The sequence below is a fragment of the Bos mutus genome, chromosome 6, assembly GCF_027580195.1.
Source record: "Bos mutus isolate GX-2022 chromosome 6, NWIPB_WYAK_1.1, whole genome shotgun sequence".
Classification (NCBI taxonomy): Eukaryota; Metazoa; Chordata; class Mammalia; order Artiodactyla; family Bovidae; genus Bos; species Bos mutus.
In genome coordinates this window covers 21908505-21922758 of record NC_091622.1, presented here as the reverse complement: position 1 = coordinate 21922758, position 14254 = coordinate 21908505, and the positions used below count along the sequence as shown (strand labels likewise).

General features: G+C 39.3%; 1 protein-coding gene across 2 annotated transcripts in view; it reads right to left on the bottom strand.

The window, feature by feature from the left end:
• The window catches only part of SLC9B1 (solute carrier family 9 member B1), a 69786-nt gene that overhangs the window by 6015 nt on the left and 49517 nt on the right, over positions 1 to 14254 (bottom strand). For both annotated transcript variants that reach the window (XM_005890480.3, XM_070372078.1), the window contains exons 7-9: positions 11071 to 11246; positions 5064 to 5170; positions 4066 to 4215 (exon numbers count right to left, since the gene is read on the bottom strand). In XM_005890480.3, coding sequence (XP_005890542.2) covers positions 4066 to 4215; positions 5064 to 5170; positions 11071 to 11246 — 433 coding nt within the window. The remainder of the gene's footprint in view (positions 1 to 4065; positions 4216 to 5063; positions 5171 to 11070; positions 11247 to 14254) is intronic.

Here is a 14254-nt window from a genome sequence, read left to right as displayed (position 1 = left end):
AGTCATTTTGGGGCCCCAAAAAATAAAGTCTGACACTGTTTCCACTGTTTCCCCATCTATCTGCCATGAAGTGATGGGACCAAATGCCATGATATTAGTTTTCTGAACGTTGAGCTTTAAGCCAACTTTTTCACTCTGCTCTTTCACTTTCATCAAGAGGCTCTTTAGTTCCTCTTCACTTTCTGCCATAAGGGTGGTGTCATCTGCATATCTGAGGTTATTGATATTTCTCCCGGCAATCTTGATTCCAGCTTGTGTTTCTTCCAGCCCAGCGTTTCTCATGATGTACTCTGCATATAAGTTAAATAAGCAGGGTGACAATATACAGCCTTGATGTACTCCTTTTCCTATTTGGAACCAGTCTGTTGTTCCATGTCCAGTTCTAACTGTTGCTTCCTGACCTGCATACAGGTTTCTCAAGAGGCAGGTCAGGTGGTCTGGTATTCCCATCTCTTTCAGAATTTTCCACAGTTGATTGTGATCCACACAGTCAAAGGCTTTGGCACAGTTAATAAAGCAGAAATAGATGTTTTTCTGGAACTCTCTTGCTTTTTCGATGATCCAGCACATGTTGGCAATTTGATAACTGGTTCCTCTGCCTTTTCTAAAACCAGCTTGAACATCTGGAAGTTCTCAGTTCACGTACTGCTGAAGTCTGGCTTGCAGAATTTTGAGCATTACTTTACTAGCGTGTGAGATGAGTGCAATTGTGTAGTAGTTTGAGCAGTCTTTGGCATTGCCTTTCTTTGGGATTGGAATGAAAACTGACCTTTTCCTGTCCTGTGGCCACTGCTGAGTTTTCCAAATTTGCTAGCATATTGAGTGCAGCACTTTCACAGCATCATCTTTCAGGATTTGAAATAGCTCAACTGGAATTCCATCACCTACACTAGCTTTGTGTGTAGTGATGCTTTCTAAGGCCCACTTGACTTCACATTCCAGGATATCTGGCTCTAGGTCAGTGATCACACCATCATGATTATCTTGGTTGTGAAGATCTTTTTTGTAGTTCTGTGTATTCTTGCCACCTCTTCTTAATATCTTCTGCTTCTGTTAGGTCTGTACCATTTTTGTCCTTTATCAATCCCATCTTTTTGAAATGTTCCCTTGGTATCTCTGATTTTCTTGAAGAGATCTCCAGTCTTTCCCATTCTGTTGTTTTCCTCTATTTCTTTGCACTGATCACCGAGGAAGGCTTTCTTATCTCTCCTTGCTATTCTTTGGAACTCTGCATTCAGATGCTTATATCTTTTCTTTTCTCTTCTGCCTTTTGCTTCTCTTCTTTTCACAGCTATTTGTAAGGCCTCCTCAGACAGCCATTTTGCTTCTTTGCATTTCTTTTCCATGGGGATGGTCTTGATCCCTGTCTCCTGTACAATGTCACGAACCTCCGTCCATAGTTCATCAGGCACTCTGTCTATCAGATCTAGTCCCTAAATCTATTTTTTCCACAGTACAATTATAAGGGATTTGATTTAGGTCATACCTGAATGGTCTAGTGTATTAAATGATAATATATAAGATGATATAATGTTCATAATCTCATGATCTTGGGTGAAAAAGTCCTTCTTAAACAAGATAAAGACCCAAAACCAAAAAGGAAAAACTGACAGACTTGACTATAGGAAATTTTACTGCCATACAAAAGACATCATAAATGAAGATAAACAAAAATTAAACACAACGTTTAGATAACAAGAATTAGTAGCCTTAACATATAAATAAACTCTATAAATTAGGAACAAAAAGGCAAATAAACCAGTTAATACTGGGCAAAGAATATGAATAGGTGGTTATAAAAGAATATATGAATAGAAGCTTGTTGTCATTGTTTAGCCACTAAGTCATGTCTAACTCTTTTGTGACCCGTGGACTGTAGTCTGACAGGCTCCCCTGTCCATGGGATTTCCCAACCAAGAACACTGGAGTGGGTTATCATTTTCTCTCCGGGGATCTTCTTGACCTAGGGACTGAATCCATATCCCCTGCATTGGCAGGTGGATTCTTCACCACTGAGCCACCAGGGAAGCCTGAATAGAAGTTTACTCCACTACTAATCAGAGAAATATACAGAATACCAATGTTATAAAGTTTTTTACCCAGATCATATCAGATTAGATTAGTCACTCAGTCGTGTCCGACTCTTTGCGACCCCATGAATCGCAGCACGCCAGGCCTCCCTGTCCATCACCAACTCCCAGAGTTCACTGAGACTCACGTCCATTGAGTCAGTGATGCCATCCAGCCATCTCATCCTCTGTCATCCCCTTCTCCTCCTGCCCCCAATCCCTCCCAGCATCAGAGTCTTTTCCAATGTGTCAACTCTTCACATGAGGTGGCCAAAGTATTGGAGTTTCAGCTTTAGCATCATTCCTTCCAAAGAAATCCCAGGGCTGATCTCCTTCAGAATGGACTGGTTGGATCTCCTTGCAGTCCAAGGGACTCTCAAGAGTCTTCTCCAACACCACAGTTCAAAAGCATCAATTCTTCGGCACTCAGCCTTCTTCACAGTCCAACTCTCACATCCATACATGACCACTTGACTAGCCGGACCTTTGTTGGCAAAGTAACGTCTCTGCTTTTGAATATGCTATCTAGGTTGGTCATAACTTTCCTTCCAAGGAGTAAGCGTCTTTTAATTTCATGGCTGCAGTCACCATCTGCAGTGATTTTGGAGCCCAGAAAAATAAAGTCTGACACTGTTTCCCCATCTATTTGCCATGAAGTGATGGAACCAGATGCCATGATCTTCGTTTTCTGAATGTTGAGCTTTAAGCCAACTTTTTCACTCTCCTCTTTCACTTTTATCAAGAGGCTCTTTAGTTCCTCTTCACTTTCTGCCATAAGGGTGGTGTCATCTGCATATCTGAGGTTATTGATATTTCTCCCGGCAATCTTGATTCCAGCTTGTGTTTCTTCCAGTCCAGTGTAGTAAATAGTATAAATAAAATCTTCTAAGGGATAATTTGGCAATGTGCTAAGTCACTTCAGTAATGTCCTGCTGTTTGTGACCCTATGGACTATAGCTCACCAGGCTCCTCTGTTCACAGGATTCTCCAGGTAATAATACTGGAGTGGGTTGCCATTTCGTACTCCAGGAGATCTTCCTTACCCAAGAATTGAACCTGCATGTCCCACGTCTCCTGCACTGGCAGGCAGGTTCTTTACCACTAGTGCTACCTGGAAAGCCTAATTTGTCAGTAACCACCAAAATAGAAATGTACCATTTTTAAATTCAGTCATTCCATTTCTAGAAATCTATTCCTACAGAAGTATTCATACATTTGCAAAACCACATATGAATATGACTGTTCATGGTTGTGCTGTTTGTAATAACAAAAAATGGAATGTCTACAAATAGAGGAGTGATTAGAGGAAATGACCTGGGAAGGGGATTTGATATTTGGGGATGGGGAGGGAAAAGGAGTATTTCTCATTTTATTACATATGTGTACCTTCTTATTCTTAATATTTTATGAGCATAGTTTCACATATTAATTGCATAATTAAAATAAAAGTTATATAATCATATTGCATTAAACTTAGGAAAAAGACTAATGTGATCACTCAACTTCTGATTGCATTTTAGTGTATTTCCAGTTCCTTTTCTTGAATATTTTATTTCCTTGATTGATTCATTCACCTTGAAGATACAAACTTATGGAACATCTTCCTAGAATTAATATTTCTTTTTTAGTTTTTTTTCTTAATAGACATATTTTATTGAAGTATAGTTGACTTACAATGTTTCAGGTACACAGCAAGGTGATTCAGTTAGACATATACACATATTTTATTTTTCAAATGATTTTCCATTATAGGTTATTACAAGAAATTGACTATAGTTTCCTGTGCTATATACAGTAAGCCTTTGTTGCATATCTATCTTTTAATCAGAAATCTAGCATTCTATTCATATTAAGTCAAACAAGTGGAATCAAAATGTCATATATTTAAAAAAAATGTCATATATTTTTTAATAGAGTAAGATTTCTTAAATGTCCATTTTAGATGTAAAAAATACAGTTATTTTATCTTTTAAAAAATTTGTATAAAAATATTCACCTTTTCTTTGGACCAACCTGTCCCTGCAGTAAAACTCAATACTAGTGCGCACAATCCTCCAGCTGTGTTCATACCAAATCGGTGGCTGCCTAAGACAGCAGAAATACACATACTCAAAATTAAAAATGCTCTCTTCACTTCAAGTTTTCCCTAGAATTAGACAGATATTTGGAAATTAATTTACATTAAATATATAATAATTATATTATCTATCATTTATTACTGACCCTTTGATACCATGTCTTTATATGCTATATCAAATAACATCTAAAGTTTGACTTTATTTCTCACCACATATTTTAGCAGACTTGTGACAAAATTTGCAACTATTAAGTTTCATTTTCTGCCACATCTCTGATACTACCGTCAGTAAAATGGTTATAATACTTTAACTGTAAGAGAAGAGAGAAAGAAAAGAGACCCATATAATCTGTAGTTGCACATAACAAATCCAAAGAATTCTTAAAAATAAATGTCTGAATATCTTTTTAGCTGAAACAATAACTACAGGGTAATTAAGATGGAAGTTACAGAAATCAAAGAGTAATGGCATATCTTTTAGAGCAGGAAAGAGTTGATAGTGCTGCCTTATTCAAAGGGAGAGGGAGAGAATTTAAGTCAGAAAATATGCAGAAATGAATGGGAATATATTTCCCCCAAAATGTTCAATGGAATGTCTGCGGGAAAAAGATAAGGAAAAAAAGTCAGGAGTCAACAGCAATTTGGTGAAAGAAGAAGTAGGACGAAATGGAGAAGTTCCTCTGAATTAAGTACATTTTTCTGATATTCTCTGTGTAATAAGGAAGCAGAGATTTCAGATTGGGGCCACTGACCTGGATCAATGACAACTATGCTCAGTTTTAAGCAGAGAATAGGCATTGGAGGCTACTTTTGGAGAAAGAAAACTAAAGATTAAAGTATTTCATGGATCAAAAGTTCAAATTTTTAAGAGAAATGTCTAATACTGTACTTCCAAATAAAGATTATTTTTTATTTACCTGATCGCTACCTGGAAAATGTCGAGCAAACATTCCCAAAACAATTCCTAAAAGCACACCAAGAATTACATCCCGAAGAGAGGATAGGACGTTACTAGATATGTTACCTGTAAGGGTACACAATAAGAAAAACATGTCATAGAGAGGTATTTTCATATAGCCAACACAGTAGGGAATCAAATGTAGGTGATTCATAAAGAAAGGTATGTTATTACAGAATAAATACACAAATACGGACCTTTAAAGTTCACGCTCATGAAAACATGCAGATTTATTTGATAAAAGTGTACTCTCCAGAGATTTAATATGTATACACAACTCAGAAATGTTCATTGAATAAATAGGCCAGAAAACGAAGAAGAAACCACAATGTTCTCCCCTTGTGCTGCTGCTGCTGCTAAGTCGCTTCAGTCGTGTCTGACTCTGTGTGACCCCATAGACGGCAGCCCACCAGGCACCCCCATCCCTGGGATTCTCCAGGCAAGAACACTGGAGTGGGTTGCCATTTCCTTCTCCAATACATGAAAGTGAAAAGTGAAAGTGAAGTCGCCCAGTCGTGGCCGACTCTGTGTGACCCCATGGACTGCTGCCCACCAGGCTCTTCCGTCCATGGGATTCTCCAGGCAAGAGTACTGGAGTGGGGTGGTTCTCCCCTTATACACCCAACCTAAAAGAACCAGGTCAGGTAGAAGAATGCATAGGGACTGGCAGAGGAGTATCTCGGGCACCTAGCACATGGCTAATAATGTTGTTCTCTGCTATTCTATTATGGCAAATGATTTAAACATAAAAAGGACAATTTAATAATAATAACAACATAAAAAAAGATTTATCCCAGGATCAATCCTAGGATTATTCAAGGATCAGCTGATTTTCCAATACATTTTATGCTTTATGCATACACGTAGTTTTATAGTAATACATTTTAAAAAATGATCTAGAGTCACACAAAAAGTCTAGTTGTGCTCTGTGTTTTCAGCTCAATACAAAAAGGTACTCAATATACATATTTTAGAAATATTTTCCCATTAAAAATAGCAGAAGTGTAGGGTGACAACAGCATGATAGTAGAACGGGAACTCCAGAATCATGATCCCCCACAGAGACACCAGCTTAACACCAACATACAGTCTAAAAGGCTTTATGCTCATTTAAAAAGTTACAGCAAGAGAAAAGCAACTCATCACATAAAACAGAATGCCCATAAAATTGTCAGAGGCTTACAGAGCAGAAGAACTTCCCTGGTGGCTCAGACGGTAAAGAATCTGCCTCCAATGCAGGAGACCTGGGTTTGATCCCTGGGTTGGGAAAATCCCCTGGAGAAGAAAATGGAAACCCATTCCAGTATTCTTGCCTAAAGAATTCCATGGACAGAGGAGCCTACTGGGCTACAGTCCATGGGGGTCACAAAGGGTCATGCACAACTGAGCAACTAACACTTTACACAGCAGAAACCTTATAGGTCAGAAGAAGGCAGGATGACATATCCAAAATGTTAAAAGAAAAAATGCCAACCAAGAATAATATCCCACAAAACTGTCCTCCAAAGCGAAGGTGAAATTGAGACTTCCCCAGATAAACAAAGGTTGATGGAGTTCATCACCACTAAACCTGCCTAACAAGAAATCTTAAAGGGAATCCTTCAAGTGTAAATAAAATGATGTTAACAACACACAAAACTACCGCACAATTGCACTTCTCTCACATGCTAGCAAAGTAATGCTCAAAATTCTCCAAGCCAGGCTTCAACAGTACGTGAACCGCGAACTTCCAGATGTTCAAGCTGGATTTAGAATAGGCAGAGGAACAGAGATCAAATTGCCAACATCTGTTGGATCACTCCAGTACTCTTGCCTGGAAAATCCCATGGGCGGAGGAGCCTGGTAGGCTGCCGTCCATGGGGTCGCTAAGAGTGGGACACGACTGAGCAACTTCACTTTCACTTTTCACTTTCACACATTGGAGAAGGAAATGGCAACCCACTCGAGTGTTCTTGCCTGGAGAATCCCAGGGACAGGTGAGCCTGGTGGGCTGCCGTCTATGGGGTCACATAGAGTCGGACACGAGTGAAGTGACTTAGCAGCAGTAGCAGTTGGATCACTGAAAAAGCGAGAGAGTTCCAGAAAACCATTTACTTCTGCTTTATTGACTATGCCAAAGCCTTTGACTATGTGGATCACAGCAAACTATGGAAAATTCTTAAAGAAATGAGAATACAAGAGCACCCTACCTGCCTCCTGAGAAATCTGTATGCAGGTCAAGAAGCAACAGTTAGAACTGGACATGGAACAACAGACTGGTTCCAAATCAGGAAAGGAGTACATCAAGGCTGTACATTGTCACCCTGCTTATTTAACTTATATGCAGAGCACATCATGAGAAATGCTGGACTGGATGAAGCACAAGCTGGAATCAAGATTGCAGGGAGAAATATCAATAACCTCAGATATACAGATGACACCACACTTATAGCAGAAAGTGAAGAATAACTAAAGAGCCTCTTGATGAAAGTGGAAGAGGAGAGTGAAAAGGTTGGCTCAACATTCAGAAAATGAAGATCATGGCATCTGGTCCCATCACTTCATGGAAAATAGATGGGGAAGCAGTGTCAGATTTTATTTTCTTGGGCTCCAAAATCACTGCAGATGGTGACAGCAGCCATGAAATTAAAAGATACTTACTCCTTGGAAGGAAAGGTATGACCAATGTAGACAGCATATTAAAAAGCAGAGACATTACTTTGCCAACAAAGGTCTGTCTAATCAAGACTACGGTTTTTCCAGAAGTCATGTATAGATCTGAGAGTTGGACTATGAAGAAGGCTGAGTGCCAAAGAACTGATGCTTTTGAACTGTGGTGTTGGAGAAGACTCTTGAGAGTCTCTTGGACTGCAAGGAGATCCAACCAGTCCATCCTAAAGAAAATCAGTCCTGAGTATTCATTGGAAGAACTGATGCTGAAGCTGAAATTCCAATACTTTGGCCCCCTGATGCGAAGAACTGACTCATTTGAAAAGACCCTGATGCTGGGAAAAGACTGAAGGTGGGAGGAGAAGGCGATGTCAGAAAATGAGATGGTTGGATGGCAACACCGACTCAATGGAGATGAGTTTGAGTAAGCTCCAAGAGTTGGTAATGAACAGTCCATGGGGTCACAAAGAGTCGGACACGACTGAGCGACTGAACTGAACATAAAAGCATGTAAATATAAACCTCCAGTAAAGTTAGATAGATGAATTAAGAATCCAGTAATACTGTAATGGTGGTGAGGAAATCACTTTTAATTCTGTTAGAGAATTGAAGATAGAAGCACAAAAAATAACTAATTATAAAATTATGTTAATGTATATACAATAAAATGTGTAATTTGTGACACAGGTAACATAAGGTGAGGAGGGTGAGAGAGGAGTAGAAAAGTAGACTTTTTGTATGCAATTGAAGTTGCTATCATTTTAAACAGATTACTATAACTTTAAAGATGGAAAAAGATATTCCATGCAAATGGTACCTCAAAGAGAGAAGGGGCAGTCATACTTTTACCAGACACGACAGACTTTAGGTCAAATACTGTCACAAGACATAAAGATAGGATACTGCATAATGGTAAAAGGGCCAATTGACTCCACAGGTAAAGTGAGATCTCAGTATCTACCAAACTCCAAAATATAGATGTTTTGAAGATCTAATGTGTATAGTAAAGCTCAAAGAGTTCTTAAAATTTCAAGAGACACTTTACACAGTCATGTGGTGGAAGAGGATGTTTTTAAGCATGTACCTGCTTGTTTTCACTTTTTTGGTCCTCTTCAAATTAGGTTTGGTCTCCTGTAGCCTGTTCCCCTAGCATCTTATACTATGTAATATTTATTCCATCCTTAATTATTTGTTTAAGATAATTTCCTTGAGAACACAGGCTACATGGCCTTTTCTGTCTGCTATGTTGGGAGGCAGTATAGAATAGTACTTAAGAGTGTGGTCTGAGGTCAGACTGCCAGATTTCCCTATTGGTTCCCTACTTATTGGATCTCTGACTTCGAGCAAGTTCCTTAATCTCTGTTCCTTAGTCTCCTTATCAGTAAAATGAGCATAGCACTGTTGTGATTATTGAGCTGAAACATCGACAGAACTTACAGCAAGTACCAAGCAATTGCTCAATAAAAACTAATACTGTTATCCACTGTTTATCCTCAGCATTTGATACAGTAGCTGGTGCAATGGAAGAGGAGCACAAAAAATATTTTTTGAAAGAATGACTGATATCAGTCATGAAGGAAAAGATTGCCAGATCTGACAATATAAAATTTAGGTCTTCTGAATGGCAAAAAAAGAGATGAAGTTAAATTACAAAAAGCATAGGATATAAAACAAATGGTTTATCATTCTTAATTTTATGCACAACCAGAGCCTTAACAAATCAAAACAAAAGATGAACATGCTTACAGGATATAGGCAAAATATTTCAAGAAAAGTAATCTCTAAGAAATTCCAAAATGATAATAGACAATAAACATGAACATTTAACATCACTAGTATTCAAAATACTTCATTTAAAGAGACCTATCAAAGTGGCTAAGGTAAAAAGGACTATTAAATATCTAATTTTGAAGAAGGTGAAGAGAAAGTGGCATGCTTATGTATCCTGGTGGGACACGATATTGTGGCAATATATTTCAAAAATCTTATTGTGTTATATCCTTTTTAACTTAACAGTTTCTCTTGTAAGGTTAATAAAATATTAAGTACAACTATTCAGCTGTAAAATGTTCAACCCAGCATTTTAATAGCAGATAGTGGTGTCAATTTAAATTTTCAACATGTCAAGTTGAAAGTCATGCAGCCACTCAAATATGATGGAACCAATAAAAATGTCATAGAAACATATTTACAAATAAATTAGATGTTTATAATACACAGTTAAATTAAAAACAACTCAGGTTATAAGTAAGTATGGTTAATGTTCATTAATTTTATAAGAATTTTGGGAGGGAGAGAAAGCAAGCTAGAGATAGATGTGGAGAGGGAGAAAAGGAGAAGTCTGGGTGGATGTACATCAAAAGATTAATATTATTCCTGGGGGTCTTCCCAGGTGGCAAAGTGGTAAAGAATCCATCTGCCAGTGCAAGAGACACAAGTGATGTGGGTTCGATCTCTGGGTTGGGAAGATCCCCTAGAGTATGAAATAGCAACCCACTCCAGTATGCTTGCCTGAGAAATCCCATGGACTAAGGAGCCTGGCGCTGGGCTACATACAGTCCATGCGGTCACAAAGAGTCAGACACGACTGAGCACACACATACACACATGACTATAATAGATTTCATTCTTATATTTTCTTTTTTCCTTCTTAGTCATTTATATCTTATGATTTTAAGAGAACCTATATATATATATATAACTTTTCAACTTTAATATGTTTTGGTGTTTCGGTTAATAATTCAGAAGACTGGACTTCATATATTGGCAGATAATTAAAGTATTATTAAATGTGGAATGTTCACTTCTGCAATCACTGAGTGACATTCAACACCTAATGTCTCCCTGGGATTTAGAATTGGTACAGGATCTTGTCCCATCACTACCAAAAGGACACACAGTTGTCCACACTCCACACATTTAAGTTGTCTTAATAACAGATCAACCAGTTATTTAAAATGATAGCCAGAAAGGTACATCTCCAAATTATCTACTAGATATATTAGTAGCACTAATAATATTGTGGCCTAAATTTTTCTACTGAAAACTGATAAAATTCCAAAGCAAAATGAGCAGATAAATGGTAATAATATGGATTATAAAATTAATTGGAATATTTGGTTATTAAAAGGAAATCATTTGTATTAAGTAGTGGTATCTTAACCCATTGAAATTCCTTTTGTGGTCTAGAATGAGCTTTCTATGAAGAATAAAAACATGTTAAATTGGAAAGTCTTCATCAATAAATGAAGGAAAGCTAGAAAACTTGTTTAAAGAACAAAGAAAGCACTGAATTATATGGCAGCTGTTTTGTTTACCTGAGGAGAAAACTATGCTGAAGCATGCATTGAATCCAGTGATAGCCAAGATGTCATCCAAACTGCTGGCAGCTATTAATAAGGTTGGAATGCCTTTCTCAATACCATATCCCTTTTCTTGCAAATGTACCATGGAAGGGACAACAACAGCAGGAGAAACTGCACCGACTACAAAACTGAGAGAAAAATCTTTGAAAACCAATTTAAAAACATCCTTTTAATGAAACAGTGCTTTATAGTAAATTGTACAACCAATATATTAATCTTTATGATGACTTTGAAAGTAAAAATTCTGCTTTTGAGTAAATGTCATCTAACAATGGGAAAAATTCCCCAGTGGTTCAGCAGTAAAGAATCTTCCTGCAATGCAGGAGACGCAGGAGATGTGGGGTCGATCCCTGAGTCTGGAAGATCCCCTGGAGGAAGAAATGGCCACCCACCCAGTATTCTTGCTGGGAAAATCCCACGACAGAGGAGCCTGGCAAACTATAGTCCACAGGGTCGCAAAGAGTTGGACATGACTGAGCACACACAAAAAATACTCACATATTATTTAGTGCTGTTAAAATTTTACAGAAATTCTGTTCAAGATGTTAGGTCAAGCACAAATTGCTGCCTCTACCTCCATCTCAAAAACATTTGAAATAAAGATATGAAAATAATAGGAAAGTCCATAAGCTAGCTAGAAAACAAAATGGGAATCTTCAGTAGACAAGAAACTAAGTGTATCCCAGGAAGATAAGAGACAGGTGGTTTAGGGTTGAAAAAGGGATCCATAAGCCAAAATGCATATAAGACTGCTACAGAAGATACGGTGTATTCTAAAAATGCCCCAAGCCCAGAAATGGCAGATGCTGGGAGTAGGGGGGACCTCTGAGGAAATCGAATGATGATTATGTAGAGTACTGCTATAAGAATGGTAAGATGTAGTCTCCACACCACTTCTATTTCTTGAACAAGTCAGTAAGGAAGATATCTGTCCAAAAGAAGGAATAGTATGAGCACCTAAGTTACAAAGGCAAATGGGAAAATTTCTAGGGTGGCAGATGACACCCGTGAGGAATGGAGAAATTCCTGCTCAGAATACTTTGTTGGTACATCCCATCAGACTGGTTTCAAATAGAAAAGGAGTACGTCAAGGCTGTATATTGTCACCCTGCTTATTTAACTTATATGCAGAGTACATTATGAGAAACGCTGGACTGGAAGAAGCACAAGCTGGAATCAAGATTGCAGGGAGAAATATCAATAACCTCAGATATGCAGATGACACCACCCTTATGGCAGAAAGTGAAGAGGAACTAAACAGCCTCTTGATGAAAGTGAAAGTGGAGAGTGAAAAAGTTGGCTTAAAGCTCAACATTCAGAAAACGAAGATCATGGCATCTGGTCCCATCACTTCATGGGAAGTAGATGGGGAAACAGTGGAAACAGTGTCAGACTTTTTTGGGGGGGCTCCAAAATCACTGCAGATGGTGACTGCAACCATGAAATTAAAAGACGCTTACTCCTTGGAAGGAAAGTTATGACCAACCTAGATAGCATATTCAAAAGCAGAGACATTACTTTACCAACAAAGGTCTGTCTAGTCAAGGCTATGGTTTTCCTGTGGTCATGTATGGATGTGAGAGTTGGACTGTGAAGAAGGCTGAGTGCCGAAGAATTGATGCTTTTGAACTGTGGTGTTGGAGAAGACTCTTGAGAGTCCCTTGGACTGCAAGGAGATCCAACCAGTCCATTCTGAAGGAGATCAGCCCTGGGATTTCTTTGGAAGGAATGATGCTAAAGCTGAAACTCCAGTACTTTGGCCACCTCATGCGAAAAGCTGACTCATTGGAAAAGACTGATGCTGGGAGGGATTGGGGGCAGGAGGAGAAGGGGACGACAGAGGATGAGATGGCTGGATGGCATCACTGACTTGATGGATGTGAGTCTCAGTGAACTCCGGGAGTTGGTGATGGACAGGGAGGCCTGGCATGCTGTGATTCATGGGGTGGCAAAGAGTCGGACATGACTGAGTGACTGAACTGAACTGAACATCCCATCTACAACCCTGCCTTGTCATTCCCACTTTCACCTCCTCAATGCTGCAGTAACTATGTGGAGTGAAGCACGTGGTCCCTACCAGAACCCTCGAGTCAGGCCAGTGCACACATTCCCCAGCTGCTGCTTGTTGACTCCTAACCACTAACACCAGCAGCTTTGTGGGAGCCTTGCACTGCTAACAGAAGCTTGCCTACTAATGCTAAGGAGATGCCCCACTTCCCCGTTCCAGACAGCTCCTGCCAGTGACTGACTGATGTGAGGGTCTAACAGTTCAGTTCCTTTGCCTCTGGCTGTACAACCTTCCTGGTTTACAGACAAGATTTCCTGAGGGACTCAGGAAAAACCTAGAATTCTCTGAAAAAAGGTATTTGCCTAATTCAGTGGTTCCTGAACTTTACTGCACATTGGAACCACCTGGTCTACTATTTATCTGTTGCTGCTTAACAAATCATGCCCAAATCTAGAAGCTTAAAACAACACATATTAACTCACAACCTCTGTGGGTCAGCAATCTGGGTATGAATTAGCTGTATACCTCTTCCTACTCAAGGTCTCTCATGAGGTGAGTAGGAGAAACCCTGATCCCAAGTTTATTCACATGGTGGTTGATAGGTCTTCAGTCTCTTGCCATGGGGGCTTCTCCACAGGGCTGCACCCAACATGGCAGTTTACTCCCCCCCAAGAAAGCAATTAAAGAGGCTGCAAGAGAGAACAAGGAAGACAGAAGCCATCGTCTTATGACCTAATCATAAAAGTAATGTCCTATCACTTCTTCAGTATTCCATTGATTAGAAGCAAGTCAGTAAGTTCAGCCCACATTTAGGAAGAGGGTATTACACAAACAGAGAAGGCAGTGGCACTCCACTCCAGTACTCTTGCCTGGAAAATCCCATGGACGGAGGAGCCTGGTGGGCTGCAGTCCAAGGGGTCGCTGAGAGTCGGACACGACCAAGTGACTTCCAACTTTCACTTTTCACTTTCATGCATTGGAGAAGGAAATGGCAACCTACTCCAGTGATCTTGCCTGGAGAATCCCAGGGACGGGGGAGCCTGGTGGGCTGCCATCTATGGGGTCGCACAGAGTTGGACACGACTGAAGCGACTTAGCAGCAGCAGCATTACACAAAGGTTTAAATAT